The 25,717-nt window shown below is 39.3% G+C and overlaps 1 protein-coding gene across 1 annotated transcript in view; it reads left to right on the top strand.

Moving 5' to 3' along the window:
- The window catches only part of cpne2 (copine II), a 63,435-nt gene extending 39,313 nt beyond the window's left edge, over nt 1-24,122 (top strand). The window contains exons 4-16 of the mRNA XM_004913481.4: nt 811-885; nt 1,664-1,735; nt 1,874-1,957; nt 7,290-7,379; nt 8,221-8,319; nt 11,497-11,583; nt 12,628-12,687; nt 13,062-13,195; nt 17,496-17,550; nt 18,653-18,704; nt 19,946-20,079; nt 20,691-20,927; nt 21,410-24,122. Of these exons, the coding sequence (XP_004913538.1) occupies nt 811-885; nt 1,664-1,735; nt 1,874-1,957; nt 7,290-7,379; nt 8,221-8,319; nt 11,497-11,583; nt 12,628-12,687; nt 13,062-13,195; nt 17,496-17,550; nt 18,653-18,704; nt 19,946-20,079; nt 20,691-20,927; nt 21,410-21,517 (1,287 nt within the window). The 3' untranslated portion in view covers nt 21,518-24,122. The remainder of the gene's footprint in view (nt 1-810; nt 886-1,663; nt 1,736-1,873; nt 1,958-7,289; nt 7,380-8,220; nt 8,320-11,496; nt 11,584-12,627; nt 12,688-13,061; nt 13,196-17,495; nt 17,551-18,652; nt 18,705-19,945; nt 20,080-20,690; nt 20,928-21,409) is intronic.
- Nucleotides 24,123-25,717: the final 1,595 nt, after the last annotated feature.

Below are 25,717 nucleotides of genomic sequence, written 5' to 3'. Positions count from 1 at the left end.
GTACCTTTATTGCATTGCATCAAAATACACACAACTTTGTGGCCAGTTTAACACACTGACTTGCACTTCGTATCTTAAGTTTGCCTTTAGCAGTGCAATCTGTGACCACTGGAAGTTTAATACCAATTAAGGCCACATCTGTGAGATGTCTGCCTGTGCTCTGGCACTGCTTGGTTTTGCCATGGTTTCTTTGGATTCACTTCAGTGTCATAGAGGCAGGTTAATTGGCTCCTAATGAAAATTACCCAGTTGTGTGAAAATGACCCAATAGTGTGAAAATGACCCAATAGTGTGTTTTGGAGATCTGCAGGGGTAGACCCAATGTCAGTGATGAACAATGTCTCTAAACTGCAAGCTAATATGCTGGTACTATATAAATAAATCATAATAACAAAGTGCACATATTCAGAGAAGAAATGCTCTAATCTATGCCCTTACATAGGGACAGGTTTGAAATGCTGGGAAAATACTACCACCTTAGTTTTGGGTTTAATTTCCCATACAGCAGTGCAAATAATATTCATTTAGTCTATAAGGGCTAATGTACTTGCCATAACAGGTAACCTGTATCTGTAAAATGAAGTTATGTATTGTATATCAGCAAGAAGCAAGCATAGCATTTCAGATATAAAAATACATGCCATTATATACATAATACACTTAAGATGTACTGTATAATGTTCTCCATGCAAGCAGTGTTTAATGTGAATGTGGAAGTGGAATATGTACTGTATCATTGTATAACAAATGCTCCTTAAATATTCTAATTGCCTCCCATTTAAAGCGATTGTTTGCCTTTGATTTCTCTAGATTGTATCCAGCAAAAAGATAACACGACCTCTGATTCTGGGGAACGGAAAGCCAGCAGGGAAGGGAGTCATAACGGTGCAGCAGCTTTCTTTTTCTCTACTGCATGTGTCATTTTTAAAAGCTATTTGAACTTCACACTGCGATAATCGGTTGATTATTCCACTGGTAGCAATCATTCTGTTTCTAGTAAAAGGCGAAAATCTGCATCATAGCAACAGTAACATAGCAACAAGATAACAGAGCGGTAGGATAACAATATGCTGCAGCTCCCTCTATGTATAAGACAGACACGAGTGCAGCAATTCTTTCATTGTGTCATAAGTGTTGTAAACAAAGCGAACAATGTAAGATGTAATGGCTCGGCGCATAATTCTCACTCCAAGAGTTTAATTTCATCCCTTCACTGCCAGAAAGGTTGGCAGAATAACATTTCCTTCTTAGAACAACTGGTAGAATTTAGTTCTTAATAAAAAACATGTAGATTTCATTGTGTGTCTAAATGTGGCCACACACACGGTTTGTATGATATTTGGTGTGTGTATGGCAGGAGACGAGGTGAGCAGTATAGTCATCTCATCAATCGAGTGGGATGGAATTTTTTAATGGGGTGCCTTTGAGGGCGCCAAAGCAAAGGCAAGTGTTTATCACTAAATCATCAGATGGCATAGAATTCTTTTGTTTTTAATTGCATATCTGAGGATTTAGCTCTGAACGTTAATGCAGGGTATGAACAACCAATAGTTGCAGGAAAGATCATAATTGTAACATGTATGGTCACCATTACACATTTCTGCCCTGCTAAGGTCTTGCTAAAAGTCCTGATCTTCATGAAGCCAGTTTATCTGTTTTCCAGGTAATTGCTCAGGAACTGTCTGATAACAGGGTGATAACATTGTACATGGCTGGAAGGAAGCTGGACAAAAAGGTGTGGACACAAGAACTTTTTGACATTCCTTTTATTAAATGTCTTATGGTTATATAATATATAACTCTCTTCTACCTGCTTGCTAGTTGCACTGTCAGTCAATTACCTTACACCTATTTTTATTGGCACCTTCTACAGGACCTGTTTGGGAAGTCTGATCCATTTTTAGAATTTTATAAGCAAGGAGATGATGGAAAATGGATGCTGGTCCACAGGACAGAGGTAATTTAGAAGACTAATATTTTACAACTTATTTTATTCATTAAATGTTGAGGCTTCAGTACCTTCAAATGGGCAAATAGAACAATATCAGGACAAGACTTTTTTTTATAGCTGTGAATGTGGCTAAAAATAAGAACGACAACTATGCAATTATTAGACAAGTATAATTGGTTGGATCGCAGTATATTTCAGCCAATAACCTGTTGTACTGAGTTGGAAAGGATCATTATGAGACCAGGCCAGTAACTGTCTGAGGTGTGCAGCTTCGTAGTATTTCAAAAAGGATGGGACTCCGAGTCCTCCTCTCAAGATTGAGGTCAATAATACAGATTTTTGGTTGGGACCACTACTGGCAGTGTCTCGAATAAATAAAGAAGTTTGGGTAATATACACATTTTAATGGATGCTATTCTCCTAAACCAGGATATATATGGTAGTCAGACTATTTTTTCAGTAATTGTTCAATTTGTCGGATCAGTGGGGGATAATTGTGAGAGTACAAAGTGTTACATTTAGTAGTGATCTGTATACCTAAATATGAAATGGAATCTGTTTTCCAGTTTTAGGGAAAACTTGCCTTAAGGGCTTCTTTGGTGTTTGGTGGTAAATTTAAGGGTAATGCTTCCATCTTGGTCAGATTAATTTTGTAGTTGGAGAGTAGGCTATATTCCTTGAGAATTTTATGCAAGTTAGGTAGAGAGATTTGTGGATTTGTTTGACATCTTCTGCATATAAGGAAACTTTATATTGTGTTGACTTTATAGCTATTCCCGTTATGTCTTGGCTATTCCGCATTAGTGCTGCCATGGGCTCAATACTTAAAGCATAGAGGAGTGGAGACATGGGGCATCCTTGTCTTGTGCCATTATAGATTGGTATAGGTCTATGGGAGTGGCCTGGTAATTTCAAGTATGTCGAGGGGGAGCTATATAGACTTTGAAGGGCCGTTAAGTATGGTCCTGTAAAATTAAGATGTTGCAGAAGCTTAAACATAAATGGCCAACTGAGGCGGGGAAAATTGGTGTGAGTCCATTTGCTAGAATTTTAGTAAATAGCTTTAAGTCTGAGTTCAATAGTGCTATGGGCCTATAGTTAGTGCATAATGTAAGATCCTTCCCAACTTTGGGCAATAGTGTAAGATAAGATGCTAGATTTAAGCTGGGGATTGGAGTTTCTTGAAGGTAGGCATTGAAAAGTTCAGTTAGATGGGGAGATAGGACGTGTAGGAAAGTTTTATAATATTTATATGGTAGCCCATCAGGGCCGGGGCTTTCCCTCCTGGCATATTTTTCAGTGCATATGCTATTTCTTCGGAGGTAATGTCTGCATTCACCTTTTCAATGTCCCCTTCTAGTAGTTTAGGTAAAGTAGTTTTATTTTGGAAGTCTGATAAAGCTTGATCTGTGTTGTTAGGATTATGTCCTAAGTTATAAAGTTTTGTATAGTATGTATAAAAATGCTCTCCTATTTGATCGGAATTTTATGTAAGTTCACCTGAGTGTTCTGATGGAAGTGATCCTAGTTAGATTCTGTTGGTCTCTTAGTTTTCTAGCTAAGAGTGTGTGTTGTTTATCCCCTTTTTCTTAGTATTTCTGTCTAGTCCATAGTATGGCTTTTTCTGCCTCTTTTTGTTTGAGAGAGTTTATATCCGATATGAGTTTCAATATCTGGGTCAGGATCTGTTCTCTGAGGAGAGTATTTGGTTTCTAGGGTTTGTAGTTGTTTTTGTATAGAGAGTTGGGATTGGATGTATTCTTTTTTCTTATTGGAAGTGAGGGATATTAGGTGGCCCCAAATGGTAGCCTTATGGGTTTCCCATAAGGTTGTTGATGACCGAACTGTCCCTTTATTAAGCTGAAAATATTCCTTAAGTGCTGTTTCTATAGATTGTAGATAATCAGGGTTGTGGAGTATGGTCTCATTAAGTCTCCAGTGAGGCTCTCTTGGTATGGGGGAGTGATATCAAGCTGTAGAGATATTGGGGTATGGAACAAAATATGAGTCCATTCTGGTTTCTCCCATTTGTATGAGAGATGAGAAAGAAGGATTTTGGAAATTGTGAATACATTTCTACATCAAGACCTCCTGGCTCAGTTATGGTGAGTGACATGTGAGAAAGAGAGATATGAACAGGTTGTTCCAGGTTCAGCTGGCCCTAGGTAGAGAGGGGCTCAGTGTGAGGTTGGGTCCCCGTTATGTGATGGGTACCTTATTCCATATGGGTTGTAGTTGAGGTTTAATTGGTGTGTTTCGTTCTGGCATAGAAATATTCTGCATTTGGATGCCCAGAACTGCTAGAAATTTGCGTGCATTATTAGGATTTTTTTTGGAGGATGTGTGTTCGGCCTTGTCGAGCCTCTATCAATTTAAAAGGGTATCCCCATCTGTAAGGGATTTTATGCTCCTGCAATTGTAATGTGACAGGCCGCAGTTCTCTGCGTTTTGCCAGTGTAACTGGTGAGAAGTCGTTCTAGATTTGTAGCTTGTGGCCTTGGAATTCAGTTGCCTTGGCTGCCCGGATGATGGTCAGTACTGCCTCTTTTGCTTTCGTAGTAATGAAACCTGACCACTATATCCCGTGGGAGTTTAGAGGCAGGAGGTCTTGGGCCTAGTGACCTGTGTGCTCTGTCCAGTCTCCAGAGATCAGCTGCCATTTTAGGGCAGAGTGTGGTGCATAACTCTTGTACATATTCTTAGTTCAGTTGCCCCTATTTCCTCAGGGACTCCCCTTATACGCAAGTTTTGTCTCCTGGATCTGTTTTACAGATCTTTTTAGGAGTTTTTTAATTGTATCAATTCATCTCTGAGGATGGCGTTTTCTTCCTCCAGATTTACTATATGTTGTGCTATGTATAGGTCTCTAATTTGTCAGTGCGTTTGTTCCAGATAGGTCTCTGTATTTCTCTCATAATGTTTGATACCACTGTTGAGACAGACTGTTTATTGGTTGTAGTGAGATCTGTGCGGAGTTGCAATAGCTGACCGCTTAGTATTTGTGTTGTGACTGGTTGAGTCTCCCCATCTCCCATATCAGTATGCATAGTCGACCTGATTGTGCCTGTGTCCCTGAGGGGCTGCTGTTAGCAGATGAGGAGGGTGAGAAGTCAAGCGTTGGAGTAGTCTGCGTATCATGGTCGCATTCGGCGCCATCTTGGATTTCGGCCTGTGTTTCTTGCAGTTCTCTGGAGGTAAGGAGACATTGTGGCGTGCTGCTCTCTTTCTTAGCTGTGTGCCTGAGCTTATGTGATCCAAAGATTGCTAATGATGAGGCTTATTATCAGGCTTTTGAAGTACGGGGAGTCGGAGCTCTCAGTAAGTGCGTGCGCTCAGTTTCATTGCCTGGCCACGCCCCCATATGGAAAATTATTCTAAGGCAGTGCTGTCCAACTGGCGGCCCGCCCCCTCTGTGTGGCCCCCCACCTGTCTGGCTGCTTTGATGGCTTACTCTTGTGTAAGCTTTAAATGGTATCAGTACTGTGATTAACTGCCCACCCCTGCATGGTTATCGCCTCAGATTCAGGCTGTAATCCCCCTGTATTGTTTAAAAATTTAATCCCCTGTGTTGTTCACACCTTTTAATCTCTGCATTGTTCACCCACTGCAGTGTTCACACCTCAGGCTCAGACTGTAATCACCCACATTGTTCCCCTGTTCACACCTCAGACAGACTATAGGAGCAGAAGAAACCCATAAATAATCCATGCACACTACAAAAAGAACATATACTGAGGTGGTACTGAAATTAAAAAGTAGGGGTAGGGCAGGCAGAGTATGGCACACACAGGCAGGGTAGGGAAGGCAGAGTATGGCACACACAGGCAGGGTAGGGAAGGCAGAGTATGGCAGGTTTTTGCTGTACTACAATCATTAATATGGGAAGGTCATGTGATAACACAGGTGTGGTTTCAAGTGGGTGCAGTTTCAAAAAGGGGAGTGGTCAAAACTGGCTTCCATTATCGGCCCTCCACCACGTAGGTGGTACTGCAATTAAAAAGTTTTTTAATATATAGTTATTGTGCAGACTGTAGGAGCAGTGGCAGCATTGTGTCACTGTATGCTGTCTGTGTGTGCCAGACACACACAGGCAGGGTAGGGCAGGCAGAGTATGATACACACAGGCAGGGTAGGGCAGGCAGAGTATGGTACACACAGGCAGGGTAGGGCAAGCAGAGTATGGCACACACAGACCAAGTATGGCACAAACCAGCCAAGAATGGCACACACAGTCAAAGTATGGCACACACAGGCAGGGTAGGGAAGGCAGAGTATGGCACACACAGTCAGCATAGGGCAAGCAGAGTATGGCACACACAGGCAGGGTAGGGAAGGCAGAGTATGGCACACACAGGCAGGGTAGGGAAGGCAGAGTATGGCACACACAGGCAGGGTAGGGAAGGCAGAGTATGGCAGGTTTTTGCTGTACTACAATCATTAATATGGGTATGGTCATGTGATAACACAGGTGTGGTTTCAAGTGGGTGCGGTTTCAAAAAGGGGAGTGGTCAAAACTGGCTTCCATTATCGGCCCTCCACCACGTAGGTCGGAAATATTCCGGCCCTCGGTACTACAGAAGTTGGACAGCACTGTTCTAAGGTATAAACTAATACTTGTTGATTTATCAGTGTAGAAATGCTTAATAGCAATCAGTATATTTTCCATAATTGTTTTGACTAGCCATGTTCCTAGTAAAATAATTCCACCTTCCTTGGCTGTTTGGCCATGTCCCCTGCTGGATTCTTCTAATAGGCTTATGGGACTGCACAGGAGAGCTGTAGGAGTTGATCCAAATGCTGCGTGTGATGTTAGCATTAATATTTTAGTTACACCCAAACCCTACTTAAGAAAAAGTACATAATTTTAAGAAACTTTGCAATCTCCATCAATTAAAAAATATGCAGCCTTTTCATGATTTGTAATGTAATAAAGTGGTTTGGAACAGTTATCTAAGCCTGGCCCCCTGTTCTGCTGATCTCGCTGACTGCCGTTCAGCCTGCAGCTGGATTTCAGCATATAAAATTATATTTATTCATACTTTTTTAAGGAACAGATTACAATGATAGGTATATTAGGGGTTTCTGTGTTGTGTGGGGCTCTTTACCAAATTCTCGTTTGGAAGCTGACATTCCTCTTTAAATGGTCATTTAGAAAATGTATGGTTCAAACAAGGATGCCTGATGAAGGGACCTAACATATTGGCTATTACTTGTGGTTGCACATTCTTTGGGGGGAGTGTGTGACTGACTGCACTTCTTTCATTCATCATGCACAATTAGCAAGCGCTCAATTTCTATAATTAGATTTAGCATCAGCATTTTTTCTTTTTACTTCAAGGTTATAAAGTACACTCTGGACCCAGTATGGAAGCCATTCACAGTACCCTTACAGTCTTTGTGTAATGGAGACATTGAGAAGCCGATAAAGGTAAATATGGAAAAAAAAGGAATAATTAATCATCCTTGTAAAACAAAGGAATTTTATACTATGATTTTATACATGTTGTCTTATGGAGATCCTTTATTTTCTATGATAATGACTTTGTGGTCTAGTTGATGTAATGTAACCTAGTAGACATTAAAGGGGAATGTTACTTCTGCAGCCTATTAAAGCAGCGTATCATTACAGGGGCTGCTTAGATCAATGACAGGGCTGGAGAACTCAGAACCAGTCAGATAATTGGTCTGTGCTATCCTATTTCCACTGCATTGCTAATATTAGCATTTTTACATTGATCTTTTGTATTCAGTAAACCTTGGATTAAATAAACCTATATTTTTCTTTTTTCACTGATTGTGCAAATTTCTGTTGAGTGCCGTCACTTATACTATATGCGTTTCATTTTTGCACTGGCACCTAGGTATTGGATTTAACTTTTGGAGTGTGATCATTTGGGCTTACAGAAATATTATAAGATATCATGGATCAGTTAGTATTAAAGATCAATAATATAGTATAAATATAAATTCTCTGCAGCCCTACTTCGGAAATTTAGCAATAGAAATTAAACACTACATTTTTTTCTGAGACTTGTGCTATTTTCCATATGAAAAAGAAATCTTATTTCTTCATTGAACTTGCTTTAGCCTCACTGGCTTAATATTAAAGGATGTTCCTGATTGAGCAGAGGTTGGTAAGTCACAATAACTAAACCAGTACTTATACCAGGCAGGGGAATCTCTACATGCTGCTCACTTATCAAAGCTGTAACTGTATCTAATGCCCCTGTGTAAAGAAACTAAAAAGAAATGCTGGGTTTTCCTTCAAGGTTGTGTGCTTAGATTATGATAATGATGGAGGACATGATTTTATTGGAGAATTTCAGACCACTGCAATCAAAATGTGCGAGTCTCGTGATTTCCAACCTGTAAGTACATACAGCAATAGCCTGAAACTTTCTGTTGGACTGGAGGGAGTTTTGCAAAGTATTTAATTAGTCTGATTTTGCTATGGTCTTAATTTTAAAACATAAAATTAACAACACTAATGAAAGACCACCAAGCCCTATAACTTATTATGTGTTACTAGAAAACTCTCATTCATACTTGCACTTTGGTATAGCTTGCGCACAGTAACCACTGCCTTTATCCTGCTTTCAGTTCTGAATTAAGCGCGAGCACATTTGTTGACACGGGAGGACCCGGGTGGAGGTAGCTCCAGGCTTCCCTTTGTGGGCTACGTCAGAAAACACAGCTTAAACCTAAAGAGTTGTCCATACACATTATTTTGACAACAAGCTGAAAAAGGGAAATTTGGCCTAATTCATTATTTAACTGTTTTACGACCACAGATGCAGTGTGTAATTTCAGAACTAATTTTTACCCACAATGCAGCATGTCTTCCCCATAATTCCAGTTGTGACTAGGGGGACTTGCTTTACTCAGCTGCATACAATTCCCTGCAAGCATAACTGACTCATCTGCTACAATTGCGTCAGGGCAATGCCCCCTGGTGACCACAATGTGTATGTTGCTCTCAGTTCTCCCAAAGTAGGTAGTTATTTTTGAGTTCCTGACTTGGTGGCAAATTTTGGTTGAATAAAAACAAGATTTACTATCAAATAAAGCCTTTCCATTTGCAAATCAAGCTACCGAACAGTGAAAAAAAAAAAAAACATGCGTGCAGCTGTGGTGAAAAATTTGAAACGTCTTTGTTTATGTGATGTAAAGTGACGTGATTTTAGGGATTTCAATTCGGTTCGACCAGGACCATGGATCCACCTGAATCCTGCTGAAAAAGGCAGAATCCAAACCAAATCCTGGATTTTGTGCATCCCTATAGTCAATTAATGAATCAGATTAATTTCCCCTTTTCCAAAACAGATATTATACAGTGGAGGAAATAATTATTTGACCCCTCACTGATTTTGTAAGTTTGTCCAATGACAAAGAAATGAAAAGTCTCAGAACAGTATCATTTCAATGGTAGGTTTATTTTAACAGTGGCAGATAGCACATCAAAAGGAAAATCGAAAAAATAACTTTAAATAAAAGATAGCAACTGATTTGCATTTCATTGAGTGAAATAAGTTTTTGAACCCTCTAACAAAAAAAGACTTAATACTTAGTGGAAAAACCCTTGTTTGCAAGCACAGAGGTCAAACGTTTCTTGTAATTGATGACCAAGTTTGCGCACATTTTAGGAGGAATGTTGGTCCACTCCTCTTTGCAGATCATCTCTAAATCCCTAAGGTTTCGAGGCTGTCTCTGTGCAACTCTGAGCTTGAGCTCCCTCCATAGGTTTTCTATTGGATTAAGGTCCGGAGACTGACTAGGCCACTCCATGACCTTAATGTGCTTCTTCTTGAGCCACTCCTTTGTTGCCTTTGCTGTATGTTTTGGGTCATTGTCGTGCTGGAACACCCATCCACGACCCATTTTCAGTTTCCTGGCAGAGGGAAGGAGGTTGTCGTTCAGGATTTCACGATACATGGCTCCGTCCATTTTCCCGTTAATGCGAATAAGTGGTCCTGTGCCCTTAGCAGAAAAACACCCCCAAAGCAAAATGTTTCCACCCCCATGCTTGAAGGTGGGGACGGTGTTTTGGGGGTCATAGGCAGCATTTTTCTTCCTCCAAACACAGCGAGTTGAGTTAATGCCAAAGAGCTCTATTTTGGTCTCATCAGACCACAGCACCTTCTCCCAGTCACTCACAGAATCATTCAGGTGTTCATTGGCAAACTTCAGACGGGCCTGCACATGTGCCTTCTTGAGCAGGGGGACTTTGCGAGCCCTGCAGGATTTTAATCCATTGCGGTGTAATGTGTTTCCAATGGTTTTCTTGGTGACTGTGGTCCCTGCTAATTTGAGGTCATTAACTAACTCCTCCCGTGTAGTTCTAGGATGCTTTTTCACCTTTCTCAGAATCATTGACACCCCACGAGGTGAGATCTTGCGTGGAGCCCCAGAGCGAGGTCGATTGATGGTCATTTTGTGCTCCTTCCATTTTCGAACAATCGCACCAACAGTTGTCACCTTCTCTCCCAGCTTCTTGCTAATGGTTTTGTAGCCCATTCCAGCCTTGTGCGGGTCTACAATTTTGTCTCTGACATCCTTGGACAGCTCTTTGGTCTTTCCCATGTTGGAGAGTTTGGAGTCTGCTTGATTGATTGATTCTGTGGACAGGTGTCTTTTATACAGGTGACTAGTTAAGACAGGTGTCCTTAATGAGGTTGACTAATTGAGTAGAAGTGTCTAACCACTCTGTGGGAGCCAGAACTCTTAATGGTTGGTAGGGGTTCAAAAACTTATTTCACTCAATGAAATGCAAACCAGTTGCTATCTTTTATTTAAAGTTATTTTTTCGATTTTCCTTTTGATGTGCTATCTGCCACTGTTAAAATAAACCTACCATTGAAATGATACTGTTCTGAGACTTTTCATTTCTTTGTCATTGGACAAACTTACAAAATCAGTGAGGGGTCAAATAATTATTTCCTCCACTGTATAATTCCTATTAATCTCGTCCCAATATTATGGTCAGCTTAATCAGGAGACGGTTAACCTATCCATATGTTTTTGGAGTAAAATCATACAGGCAGGAAAACAAATGAAAACTGTATGCAGAAGAAAATGATGCAAGCATGGGGAGAACATACAAACTCTGGAATAAAGCTCTGGACCCCAGTGTTGCAAGGTAGCAGTGATAGCTCTTGCTCCACTGTGCACAGGTTAGACTGCATCTGGCCCTTATTTTACTAAAATACATGGCAAGGGCTGGATTGGTATTGTGTATATGTAATAGCCGGTAAATTTGAAATATCATTAAGTTCAGCCCCTAGCCCACCCCCTTAAGCCTGTGATCTGCCCAGAATCTAGTGGAAACCTACCCTTTTTCTTTTCCCTAAGCCTCCTGGAGTCGCCCATGAAGTCATAGTCCCCCCGTCCCCCCCCAGCATTTTTTTAAAACCTGCAGTGTCCGGGGGGGGATAGTGTTAAGGTGTATTTATCTATTTTAAATGAAACACTAAGAGGTTAGTAGTCCCTTGTTTGGAATAAGTGGTTTACAATGTATGAAGGGTGCTTTTCTCTTTCCCCCGTAACAGGTAGAGTTTGAATGTATCAATCCAAAAAAACAAAAGAAAAAACGAAGCTATAAAAATTCTGGAATAATAATTATCAAATCTTGCAAGGTAAACAACTCCTCTGAATTAATTAATTAATTAAAACTTTTGAATGTTTGTTTGCTATGCAAGTATGGTTATTTTGCATCTTTCCTATTTATTTTACTAAACTGACCCTGATTAAGTGTGCAGCCGCAATGTTGGTTTGTCCAGATCACTGATGGTCTGAACTTACTGCATGTTTTATATTAGCAAGGACATTAACATGCTCTGTTGTGTTATACACATGCTTAGGGTTGCCATCAGAAATGTTGAGGCCCCATATTAATGAACATAAAAGCATAATACCAACAATTATGTTCACACATAGCGCAAATCAGCTTGATAGGCAGGTGTATAGAGTACTAATTCAGGCTGCACTTCCTAATGCTACCTAAGTTAGGAGCTGCGTGATGTTACATAGGTTTGAAAAAAGACCCGAGTCCATCAAGTTCAACCCTTCTAAATAAACCAAGCACACACAAACTTATGCTGATCTATCTATACACTCACATACATAAACCATACATACCAACATAAATACTAACTAGATTTTAGTATCACAATAGCTTTGGATACTATGCTTGTTCAAGAACTTATCCAAACTCTTTTAAAGGCATTAAGTGATGCCTATGCATCTTCCCCAGCCCCTGAGCACTGACTAATGTAGGTCTCTGTGTCCTACACATTCTCCACGCATTGTGCAAGGTGCAAAAAATTGGACAATTGCAGCACTTTGCCCATTGTGTGCGGCATTTTTAAATTAACTGCTGTGTACTCCAGATTTAGTAGCCAATAGTAACCTATATATATATAGTATTGAAAAGCAACTATCTGATGATGGCATATCTGCTTTGTGATTAGGTTTTCTTTATTCTCCATTTCCATCCCCCACAGAGATAGACACAGCATAGTTTCCTGTTGTATCCATATTATATGGCACTTTTTTCCTTGGTCTGTTACACTCTGTGGTCTGTTAATCAGCTGATGTGCTGTATTCAGTTAATGTTCCTCATAAAAAAACATTCCTCTTTGTGCCTTTAGTTAATAAAGTTTTTTATTTTTTACTTTCAGATAACAAGAGATTACACATTTCTTGATTATATTCTTGGAGGATGTCAGCTAATGTTTACAGTAAGTGAATATATACGTATCCCTATATGATATCTCTGTCATTCAAAACTACAGTTGGTGGAGCTGGAAACTGGAACAGTTTTATATATAGTATATAGCAAAATCTATGTATTTTATAAATGATACAGTAAATGAAATTGTATCCCTCACTGCCAGTAAGTCCTGCTGACAGTTTATTAATATAACCTGGTTCAGATTAATTTTTACAAACACGAGAGTAATTCTATTTATTGGCACATCCTCAGCTGGTATTCTCATTATTCACATGCATTCATTTTTCACTTTACTTTAAATAGACTTTTGTTTATTTTATTTATTTAGTGTATTTTAGATGGAAAACCCCATAAACTTTATTAAACTGATCTTTTAAACAGGTTGGAATTGATTTTACTGCATCAAATGGAAACCCTAGAGATTCATCATCTCTGCATCATATTAACCCCATGGGAACTAATGAATACCTGTCTGCCTTATGGTCCGTTGGACAGATTATTCAAGATTATGATTCGTAAGTACAGGATTATTAAAACTAATTGTATAGTTATTAACCACTTGTAGTACAGGTATAGGACCCGTTATTCAGAATGCTTGGGATCAAGGGTATTCCGGAAAAGGGATCTTCCCGTAAGTTGGATCTTCAAGTCTATTAAAAAGTCAATAAAACATTAATTAAACCCAATAGGATTATTTTGAATCCAGTAAGGAATAATTATTACTTAGTTGGGATTAAATACAAAGCACTGTTTTATTGTTACAGAGAAAAGGGAAATCAATGTTTCTGGATATAGGGTTTCTGGATAACGGATCCCATACCTGTACAGTATTATGAATATGGACTTACATTGTCTGCAAAGAGTCTGCAGGTTATTGGCCTGTGTATGGAACCAAAACAACAAAGTGCCTGCCCAATTTATGATCAGGCAATGCCCATGTAGTTATCATTCAGATCTACAAATCCACCAAAGACTGTGTATGCAACACTTTCTTGATAGGTCTGCCTAGTTCTCTACTGTGATCCTATTCTTGCCCCAGTGACTACATTATCTAAACAACCCAGTTGAGCCCCCAACCTATGCCTCTCTGTATGGCTATATACATTTACAAATTTTCAATAATTTTGAAGTTATAAGTAAATGCAATTTCTATTGAAAAGATAATATCTGTCTCTTGTTCCCCCACTGGTTGGGGTCCTATTTGAAGAAACAACGAGGGCATAACTAGGCAGTTAACAGATCTAGAGAGATTAAACAAGATTGCTCCATCTGAGTTTGTCTATAACCAGTTGCGGTCTCTTCTATTGGATCAAATGGAAAATAACCTGCAGAAATTAAGGGTAGAGGCATATTATAAAGGTAACAGAAGATCTTTTAAAATCGAAATTCCGAAGCAATCCCTCCCTGAAAAGGAGGATCTCTTGTATAAAGTCAATACAGGACCCCAGTGTAAAACTGGATTATCCTAAGGGAATAGCTTATGAATTTAGTAGATATTACCGTACCTTTTACAATCCTAAAAGTGCTCCCCAGTTAGTGCAACCATCTGAGGAGCCAATAGATAGTTTTCTTCAGTCTATTAGTCTGTCTTTTTAAAGGACAAGGAAAGGCTAAGTCACTTGGGGGTGCCAAAATGTTAGGCACCCCCAATCGCCTACCTGGTGCCCCTGTTCGGAGTGAAAAAGCCGAACTTTAACAGAGAACTTGACTTTTCACTCTTTTCACAGGTACTACATCAGCCCGGGGTACCTGTAGCGAGTGCTTCCTCCTTCCTGCTTCGTTCTGCCGGGCAAATTCCCGGAACCGGCGCATGGGCAGTAGAGTGAAAAGCCAACTACTCTGTTAAAGTTAGGCTTTTTCACTCTACTGCGCATGCGCGCGCAAATCAGGAAGGAGGAAGCGATCGCAGCTACCCCGAGGTAAAAGGTAAGGGATTTAAGTCACTTGGGGGTGCCTAACATTTTGGCACCCCCAAGTGACTTAGCCTTTCCTTGCCCTTTAAAGGGGACATATACCATAAATTTTTACAATGCACTAAACCATGTAAAATAATGTAAAATAGAAGTAAGTGCTTTTATTTTAATACCTTTGGATCGAAATATGTCCATAACTGCTTGAAATCTGTGCTCTACCCACTCTTTTTGCAAGCTTCCAGTTTAGGACTTCTCAGTATGTGGCTGGGAGCCTCCAGCCCTGATCTACTTCAGTAACAGAGCAGCAGCTACTTAAAGTGCAGTGAATATGCATAGGGTGGGTGGGGCTTTTTGATGTCACAGGCAGTAGGTTCCTGCTCTGCTCAAGCCCCTCCCTTCCCCTGCCTGCTATGAACGCTCCTCTCTCTCTGTGCTCTGCTTGTTCACCACCCCCACGTTCATTTGTGAATCATGCATATTTGCTTCGAAAAATACCATTCCACTATAAACAATAAATAAAAATAATGATGGATTTTACAGTATATGGAAAGGTAAATGGCCAAGAACTGTTAGAAGCATCCTTTTTCTATCTAAAGAACAAGGAGGACTGTCTTTTTTCAAATATTGTTACCAAGCTAACATTTGTTCTACCATTATTGTGTGGTAGTATCATACCACACAATAATGGTAGAAAAAATGTTAGCTTGGTACTTCTCTAAGAGAGAGAAGGCAAAATACCTTGCTTTAAATCATGGGAACTAAAGAGCAACATATATATATTGATTGTTTCCAAACTTTGATAACTGTAAAATCAGTATTAGATATCTGGGTCAAGTGCAGGAAGCAGGCCACGATGGCACCCTTCCCCTGGAACCTGGGGGCTATAAGCCTGCAGGGTCATAGGAGAGTGACAGCCAATAGAGGCTCATAGTTATGCAGTACAGTATAGTTCGGGGGAGGGGGGGTACAGTGACAAGGGCACACTATTTACAGTGAATTTATTGGTTGTTATGTGGGTCAGCTGGTTAGTAACAGACAAAGCCCAGGAAAACGGAGAGTATAAAAGGTTGAATTCCTGAGGGATACCTGTCATTTCAGCGTGGGACAGCCTCATGAAGAGCCAGGGAGGAGTCCGACCGACCCACCCCCTTTCATTGTTATTTTCTTTGTGAAATGTTTAATAAATAAAAAAAAAGGGTATTGCTGCAGCAGAGGGTTATGGTATCTGAAGTTTGTGACTGGAGGGAAATTTTTTCATGGTGACAAGGCGGCTGTGTATATTGGTTATCAGGGGCTGGCTGGTACAATGGATGGTTGATACGATAACAATTAACTAGTTATATGCATTGTTGTTATACATTTAAATCAATATAGCTGCTGCGGCCTTTTATTCCCACCAATTAATTTCTATGCACCAAATGTTTCTATTACAGCAACCAATCCGTATTTAGCATTAAGGGTTTGGCATCAGGCTCCAGAAATTTTTACTTTCTTAATTTCTGTTATTACAAGACTCGAGTATTAAAGGGAAACGAAAGGCAAAATCACTTGGGGGTGCCAAAATGTTAGGCACCCCCAAGTGACTTTAACCGCTTACCTCGTACCCCGGGCTGGTGCCCCTGTTAGGAGAAAACAGCACCAGCCTGGGGCACCTGGAGCGGATCGCTTCCTTCTTCCGGCTTCCGTTGCTGGAATGCCAGTGGTGGGCGCATGCACAGTAGAGTGAAAAGCCGACTTTAATGTTTAAATTCGGCTTTTCACTCTACTGTGCATGCGCGCGCAGCGAATCAGGAAGAAGCAAGCGCCGGCAGCTACCCCGGGCTGGTGCTGTTCCCTCCTCACAGGGGCACCAGCCCGGGGTAAAAGGTAGGTGGTCAAAGTCACTTGGGGGTGCCTAACATTAGTCATTTGACCAACTACAAGAATAATTTGGTTTGCCTAATAATATTTACATATTATAAATATTTACAAATTAGGCATTTTTTTAATTTTAATGATATTTACAATAGGGAAATGGTATTGGATGCTGCATCGGATATATGTTAGGGGGGGATATCACCTGTTGGGATTTTGGAGGAGCGTATGATAACGTGTCAAGTTCCCCAAAGACATACTAGATGTTTAAATCATTTTGAGACAGCTAGAAAAATTTTATGGCTGGTTTCTGACCCCAGATAGGTTGCAAGAATGTATCCGAGTGAATCCAATAAGTGTTGGCGAAGGTTTATCATTTGTGGTGGGAATGTGCGGGTATATATAAATTTTGGACAGAAACTAAATAGAATTTTGTTGGATATTACAAAAGGGACCTGTGTTATTACACCAGCCCTTTATTGGGATTATGGATGCTAAAATATCATATAAATGGGTCACAGTAATTTTTCAGATCATTTTTGCAGTTTGAGCTCTGATAGTTAGGGATTGGAAACAGTCCCAGATTTTAAACCAATTGATAGAAGAAATGTCTTCTAATGCTGATCATGAGCAGTTGGCAGCTAGACTTAAAAATGATGTGCATAAACTCACTGTTCAGTGGTCCCCCTGGATAAACTGGTGCAGGAATAAGAATGTATTTACGACAAAAACATGATTGAATTGTGAATAAGAATATACATTTTCTAAACATCTTGGTAAATTGGTGGCGGCTACCTCATATACCTTATATACCTCATATGTCTCATATACTTCATATGTCTTACATACTTCATTTGTATATTTACGTTTTTTTTATATTGTATTTTAGAAAACTTTAATAAAAAGCAAATTAAAAAATATTTAATTTGTCACCTTGCAAAATTGCAATGCTCTTAGGAAAAAAATTGCTTCTCAATTAATTATGGATCTACAAGGAGCCAAAAGTGCAGTAAGAGGAGTTACTCTGTCCTTTTTTTTTCTCCACTAGAGATAAGTTGTTTCCTGCTTTGGGCTTTGGTGCACAACTTCCGCCTGACTGGAAGGTAACTAAAAATAACATACATATAGATATATATGGAAGTCACATTAAGAATAATACTAGTAATTAAGAGTAATACTGTGTAATATTAATAAATGTTTATAAGTTTTTATGTTTCACTTAGCCTAATAACCTATAGCAAATAACCTGATAAATGTTTTTACTCAACCAACTGCTTGTCTAAAAGTACAAGAAAAAGCAAATATGCATGGAGCCCCCCCCCCCCCCCCAGTGAATTCAGTTTGCTTGATGACACCACTACTGAGTTGTCACCTTTTGTATCTTGTATGGGGCCAACGCAGCAACCTTTCCAGCCAGTATCTGACCATATCATTGCCACGTATAGATTGGGCTTGCTGGAAAATTCCAGTGGGTCTACATGGGCCCCTAATGTGATCCCCACAGTTTGGCCCAACATTGGCTAAATGCAGCAAAGACCATTAAATGTGAGTTATGTGTATATAGGCAATGGAATATTAAGGAGACATTTATAAATTATTATTGAGCTATTATAGATTATATACTGTAGTCATTGTTTTGTAAAACAATATCTTAATAATAAAAATATTGTAAGATCATGTAATGTTATTGTTAAAATTGTATGCATCAAATTTGTTCAAACCATGACCCCCAAGCAGCTGCTGCTAAGTCCACGCGGCGCTATTCCTCTAACTCTTAACAGTGCAGCGTCTCTGCCAGCTCTGCTTTACCCTGACTGGTAACGCAACTTAAATTAAATAAATTATATAGGATGTCCCCTAATCAAGCAACATAAAACGTTTTCAGAGGCTGGGGCCACATTCAGTTAAAAGAGTGATTCAAAGTAGGATGCAAGAGAGGGCCATGTCACCCCCAAAACACTAGCTTGATGTGTGAAAATCATTTTGGGCTCAGCCTCCTAAATAAAGACCCGTTCTGCAGTAACGACACTACTGCTAGCTTAATATTGATTGGCATCTGCTATGGGTATCTGAGTACAGCAGCCTGCTGGGCATATAAAGATACAAAGGAGACTGTAACTTTCCTGTTGTCTACATGGAACAAAATAGAGACAGAGTTACACAGTGATTGCAGATTTCATTTTAATTTCAGATTTACTTTTTTAGGTGTCTCATGAATTTGCCATTAATTTTAATCCTACAAGTCCCTTCTGCTCAGGTTGGTTTTCAGTTATTCTTCATTTGCTTAAATTTGTATGATACAGTACTGTTAGTGCTTGGTGTAACCAAAATATCTTGGGCTTTTTTTCACAAATTTGTATTCAGTGTGTTATATCAAGTTTCATTCAATCATTATTTATTGAACGTTTTTAAACTGATAAAGGAGGTAGAAGTTTGAAAAAAAAAAAATTGTCAAAAAAAGTCCAACATATGCTTGCCAAAGCCACTGATTTTTCTTTTTGCCTTTTCATGCACATCCAGATATTATTTTAGGTAACCTATGAAGCAGATGTACAGAAATGGAAGCAAAACTTTTATGAATCTGTTATTTGTGAGTTGCTCTGGCCAAGCCCCAGTATATATACAGTATAAAAAAAACGAACATGATATATATATATATATATATATATATATATATATATAGAGTCCCTCTGCTTTCTAAAGAATCTGTGAACCACCTACTATGGAAAGCAGAGGGACTTTAAGGGAGGGTTGCAATACAGTGTGAGCCTAATGGGGTGGGGGGCTGGTCCTTGCATGCACAGATAGACTATCCTAAAACTTAGGCCTAAAACTTTTTCATGGGCTGTACGCATACATTCAATATGAAAAGTGGTGCATCACATTCTTTAGATACTGTAGACTGTCTTATCAGGAGTGTCCCATTAATGTGGAACTAATCATCATTCACAGCACTCACTTTAGCTGGTCTTTTTATATTGGCCTACATTAAATGGGTTGTTTACCTTTAATTTAAGTTTTAGTATTACATAGACATTGATATTCCGAGACAGTTTGCAATTGGTTTTAATTTTTTATGTATTTATTTTTTGTGGTGTTTCAGTTTTGTTTTCAGCTTTTTGTTCTCCAGTTTGGAATTTCATCAGCTATCTGGTTGCAAGGGTCTTGTTTACCTTAGCAACCAGACAGTGGTTTTAATGAGAGGCTGTAATATATATAAGAGAGGAAATAAATAGAATGATAAAGAACAAAATATAACATTAGTAATAAGATTGTAAGCTCACAGAGCAATAACTTTTTGGCTGATGGGGTCAGTGACCCTCATTTGAAAGCTGTAAAGAGTCAAAAGATGGAGGCACATAAAAATAATGAAGACCAAGTGCATTGTCAATTCTATAACATACTTAACGTTAACTCAAATGTGATCCCCCCATAATTAAAGGGATGCTTTTTTCCATATTTTCGAGTATCCAGCATTGACACTTTCTTCTCTTTCAGGAGTGGAAGGAATAATCGAGGCCTACTCAGCTTGTTTGCCTAACATACGGTTTTATGGACCAACAAATTTCTCTCCGATAATCAACCATGTTGCACGATTTGCTGCCCAAGCAACACAGCAAGAAGCTGCAGCAGTGAGTAGCAATCATGGAATTTGTTGTCTGAAGAAATATAATGTTTTTTATGCATGCTAGGTCTTTAGAAGAAGCACCAATAAAAAGCTTGGAATATGACTTTTGTCATTCATGACATGGAGGTTCAGCATTAGTTACAAAGGCTTTTCTATAGTTAACATAACAATGCTCACAAAACCCGAGATCCATTCAGTCACTTGCTTGGGGCAGCTGGGGCAGACCACTGAAACCACTGTCATGTCTTCTAATAGTATGAATGGAGATAAAATAAACCTGAAAGGTGCCAAAAGGCAAACATAATAAGACTCTTGATTTGATATATTCAACTATGAATTAACATGAAGACTGCTATCTTGGATTTGTTTGTAGGAAAGATCCTTTAGCAGACTTGTCATTCATAAAAAGACACCAGTTTGGGAACAAATCAGAATAATCATCATTTGCTGCTTTTGTTTTATCATTAGGGTCAGATTCACTATGCACAGGTAGACAGGTAGATTACTCAGCCAATCACATGCAAGCATTCTTAAAGATGTTGCTGAAATATTAAATAATGTGAGGCATGTTTGTGAAAAAAACTAGCTCATTTAAATTCTGTATTCTTTTTGCAGCAATATTTTATCCTCCTCATTATAACAGATGGTGTCATAAGTGACATGGATGAAACCCGACATGCTATTGTACAAGCCTCCAAGCTGCCCATGTCCATTATAATCATTGGGGTAGGAAACGCAGACTTCTCTGCCATGGAGTTCCTTGATGGAGACAACCGAGTGCTGAGATCGAATACTGGTGAAGAAGCATCACGTGATATTGTACAGTTTGTGCCGTTCAGGGAATTTCGCAATGTAAGTAAAAGAATTCTAAAGTAACAAAAAGTAATTCGAGTTTTTGACTGATAGACAGGCCCATTTACCAGGGTCGGACAGTGTATCAGTAGCCTTTTCCTGCACTTCACTAGAATCTAACACACCCGCATAGTATTTGCATGACATAGTTATCTAACTTGTGTAGCTTGTTCTTGCCTTTTTTACTCATTATCCCATTATGCCATCCTTACATTTTTCTTTTTGAGGAGAAACCCTAGAATTCAAGCATTAATTCAACTTTTTTTTTGTTTTCCCGCCATCTTCCCACATACCAAATTAAACATACTTCTTCGTAGTTCTTGCCATTTTTACTTATTACCCAAATATGCCATCCTTAAATTTTACTTTTTAGGAGAAACCCTAGGATTCAAGCATAGGATTTGCGTTGCAAGGTGATTCTATATCCTAATTCCATTATTATAAAGTTATGTAACTCATTCTCTTCCTTTTGTATCTCTCAGGCACCCAAGGAAACTCTGGCTAAAGCGGTTCTGGCAGAACTTCCTCAGCAAGTGGTGGACTATTTCAAGAACCATAACCTGCCTCCAATTAAGTCTGACAGTGTATAGCTGTTCCTTCCAACTGCCCACAAGCAATGAGACCTGTATTCATTATTTGTATTTGCCCACCCTGCCCAAATGAACGAGTACCTCACTGCTTGCCACATGGATGGCATCTTCCTCATAATGGAAATCTGCAAGTGTGTTTTACAGGGTTGGAGGGAGGGTAGGGGGTATTTTTATCTTATGTTATTGTCAATTGGTGAGGAGGTCCAGTGCCAAATTATTCAGGGCCACAATATGTATATTTTCCATTAAATAACAGTGTTCATTTATTGGTTAATAGCTAAGTTCTCAAAGCTTATAGACCCCTCTTTTCTCACATCTATTTTTATTTCTGTTTTAAATTATCGTAACTATCCTTTAAAAAAAGCAAATGCATTTTTGTCTATATTAATGTCTTTGTTATTGTCTTTGACAAAAACTTACTGGTTAAAAATAATAATACATGCCAACCAGAGGTTGCCACAGAGGGCTAAGGACTGAGCATCAATGTCAAAAAATATTTTTAAAAATAACCCCTAGTTGAATTAAATAATATTGCAAATATTTTAACCTACAATAAAAATATAAAAAATAAAAATGTAAATTGTAGATTTTAAATGTATTTTAAAACAAAACTACATAGCATTGTACAGTGCCACTATTAAGCCATTAAACCTTCTTTGTTATATACAACAACAAATCAGTCAATCAGCCATATTTCAAGCCTTTCTGACAAATAAGTATCCACTGTGAATCTCCTCCTCGTTGTCATTTAAGCTGGACTTTCATGTCTGTCTAGAAGAACAAACAGACATTCTCCCCAAATTTTACCCTAAGTGGCCTTCAGGTCGAGCCCTGTTGCTCCAGGTTCCCCCAGGGGGCAGCCGCACAGTTTGGGAACCACTAACCATAAGTTGCATCAAACTATACTCAAAATAAATATCTGAACAAACTCATGTGCAAGGCATTTTCTGAGTAGCGATGCTTCTTCACCTCATGTATCTGCAAACATAATTTGCGGAAAAACAGTACCAAGTGCCAATAAATTCTAAAGGTTACACAAGTGCTAAAGACTCAGACGATTACTGCTAGGCACCAAAGGGGCCAACTGGTAAAAGCAGCTACATAGTAATTCTTTGATTATGTCAGAGTGACATGCATACTTAAAGGTTTAGATATTTATAGTCAATATAAGAAGTCAAATCAAGACCAAGGTTTATTACAGTGCATAGAAATAATGCTGTGCTGTTGTCTGATGCATTTTGTATGCAATCAGTATGCATCTGTTAGACATGGGTGAACCCCCATGGTGGTCTTTCCCTAACCTTCCCTTCTGATTCCCTATACAGTAGAAAAGGAAGGGGAGAGGGAATGATCATAAACATGTATAAGCCCAACATCTTAGTACAGGCCATGCTTGTTGCCTCTTTCCACTGGGAAAATAAGAACAGGGGAGATGGCCCAAAATTTGCCAAACTGCCTGCACACTTTTATCCCTGTGGGAACTAAAACATACGGTTCCTCATCACTAAATGTGAGGCCAACTTAGTGAGCACAGCCCGAGGCTTTGTGTGTGCAAAACAACATTCCTATACAACCAGTTAAGTAGTACCCATTTAATGATATATATATATAACATTTTATATATTTAATTGTAATTACAGAGAAATGAAATGACACCTCTTTGATATGAATGCTTATTTCCAGTTTTCATGGGTAAGAAGATTTTAGCTTTAGTTTTTTCTAAATTTATAACCTGCTGACTGGTGGCCAAAGAGAAGTTTCAACCCAGTACAGTAAATTGCACACACAATAATAATAGTTACATTTCTTGAGCTTTAAAGAAATGCAAAAATCTAGTATAATGTGCCATTCCATACCATAAGTCAGGATTGTGTTCTGTAATGGAAATGGCACTGGGCCTAGGGCTGGCCTCAGCACTGCAGATAATATTTGAATGAGACACAAGGGAGCCCTTGTATAAACAAAAGTGCAATAAGAGTGATGGGTAGTGTGTTAATATGGGAATAAGTCCTTGTACATATAAACTGCCTCATTGGTCTGTCTTTCTATAGCTACTTTTGTCGGTTCTGCTTCTGAACTTGTAATTATCTAGAGGCTTTTGCTTTTTAAGTCAGTTTCTCTGTATATTAGGGCACCTCCTAAATGTCATCTTCCCATATAGGTGTATTCAGTTACTATTCTTTACATGCCAAAGTTGTGTTGCAAGGAAAGTGGTAGCAGTGCTGGCAGTGACGGAGTCTGAGACTGATATATGGGCATTTTATGTACAGATGTACATTTCTGTATATAGATTTGTGTGATTGGCTTTGTGAAATGGAGGGTACCCAGAACCATCCTACAGCTTGGCGCCAGAGTAAGAACATTGCGTTTGTTGCTGCCTTCCCAGGCAGTGCAAGATTTGACAGCTCCTCCTATCGGAGGTAAAATGACATTTTGTATATGTTTCCTCTATTGTATTTTGCAGATCTGATTTTGGCTTCTTTGTGAAAGCTTTGGTATTAATGTATTTTGTTCCTTGTTAATTTATCTATGTTGGTATGATATTTTGTACAATAAATACTTAAAAAAAATTCTGTTGCAGAATAAATTCTTTAAAATAATTTTATTTTAACTGAGTCTGGGTTATTTTTTTTTTTAAATCCCAATTAAGTGCAGTAGTTAAATAATCCCTTTGTGACCCAGGTCTTTCTGTGCATACTTCATACAGTCCTGCATCACTTGCAGGATGTGCAGTACGGAGCAAACTCTATTGAGGTGATGGCTAAAGGTGCCCATACACCTTTAGATCCGCTCGCTTGGCGATGTTGCCAAGCGAGCAGATCTTCTCCCGATATCCCCCACCTACGGGTGGGCGATATTGGGAGAATCCAGGCTAATTCGATCGAATTATAACGACAGATATAGGCAAAGCATCAACGAGCCGATGAGGTCCCCGATCAGACTAGATTTTTTAACCTGCCTGATCGAGATCTGGCCGATTTCAGGCCAGATATCGGTCGGGCAGGCCCGTCGGTAGTGCCCATACACAGGCCGATTTGCTGCCGAATCGGTCTAAGGGACCGATATCGGCGGCTAGAATCGGCCCATATATGAGGACCTTTACTGTTTCAGTCAATTGGAATAGATCATTGTCCCCCCTATATTTATTGAAATAATTGTGATGTGCCGTGTGATGTCCCCATATATATATTTCTGTATATGTAACTACATGTCCAGACACAGCAGAACAATTACAAAGTAGCACTCAAATGTGGGGAGCAAATGTGTGAAAAAAACTGTGTGCACACTTCAGTGCCAATATGTCACACTGCTGGACAAGACTGATAAGGGCCGGGCCAAGGTATTTTGGCACCCAAGGCAAGTGCTTTAAATGGTGATAACTTGCCATTTTATTTTTCAGTGTTTAATAAACAAATCTTACCTTTTATTTATGTATATCATTTATCTTTACTATTATTTTTAAATGCAGTAAATCCTGCTTCTAGTTGATTCAGAGAAAGCCAAAAAACCCCACCTAAAGCCTCTCAAATTTGCCCCAGATGGGGAAAAAATTCCTTCCTGACTCCATAATGGCAATCAGACAAGTCCCTGGATCAACATCTATCTAATGTATTGCTATCTACCCCACTCCCATAACACTTTTTCTCAATCTCTGCATTTATCTGTCTATATATATATATATATATATATATATATATCCCTATCTCTGTATCAATATTAATCTTTCTAACACATATATCTACTCTAGGTATACCCATCTCTAAGGGCTCTGGTACACGGGGAGATTAGTCGCCCGCGGCAAAACTCCCTGCTCGCGGGCGACTAATCTCCCCGAGTTGCCTTCCCCCTGCCATCCCACCGGCGAACATGTAAGTCAGCCTCGCGAGTCTTTTTCGGCGATTTGCGCGAAATCGCGCCGCCGCGTCTGCCATCCCGCCGGCGACTTACATGTTCGCCGGTGGGATGGCAGGGGGAAGGCAACTCGGGGAGATTAGTCGCCCGCGAGCAGGGAGTTTTGCCGCGGGCGACTAATCTCCCCGTGTACCAGAGCCCTTAAATTCTCCCCATCTCTATATCCATCCCTTTAACTCTCCATCTCTCCCTATTGTTCTATATCTGTTTGTCTAAATGTCACTCTCTGTAAATGCCTACACTACCCTTTATCAATATTTATATTATTCAATCTTTTAATCTATTTAA

The sequence above is a fragment of the Xenopus tropicalis genome, chromosome 4, assembly GCF_000004195.4.
Source record: "Xenopus tropicalis strain Nigerian chromosome 4, UCB_Xtro_10.0, whole genome shotgun sequence".
In the NCBI taxonomy this organism is placed as follows: Eukaryota; Metazoa; Chordata; class Amphibia; order Anura; family Pipidae; genus Xenopus; species Xenopus tropicalis.
The sequence above is the reverse complement of the archived record's forward strand: the minus strand, read 5'-3'. Positions and strand labels throughout refer to the sequence as shown.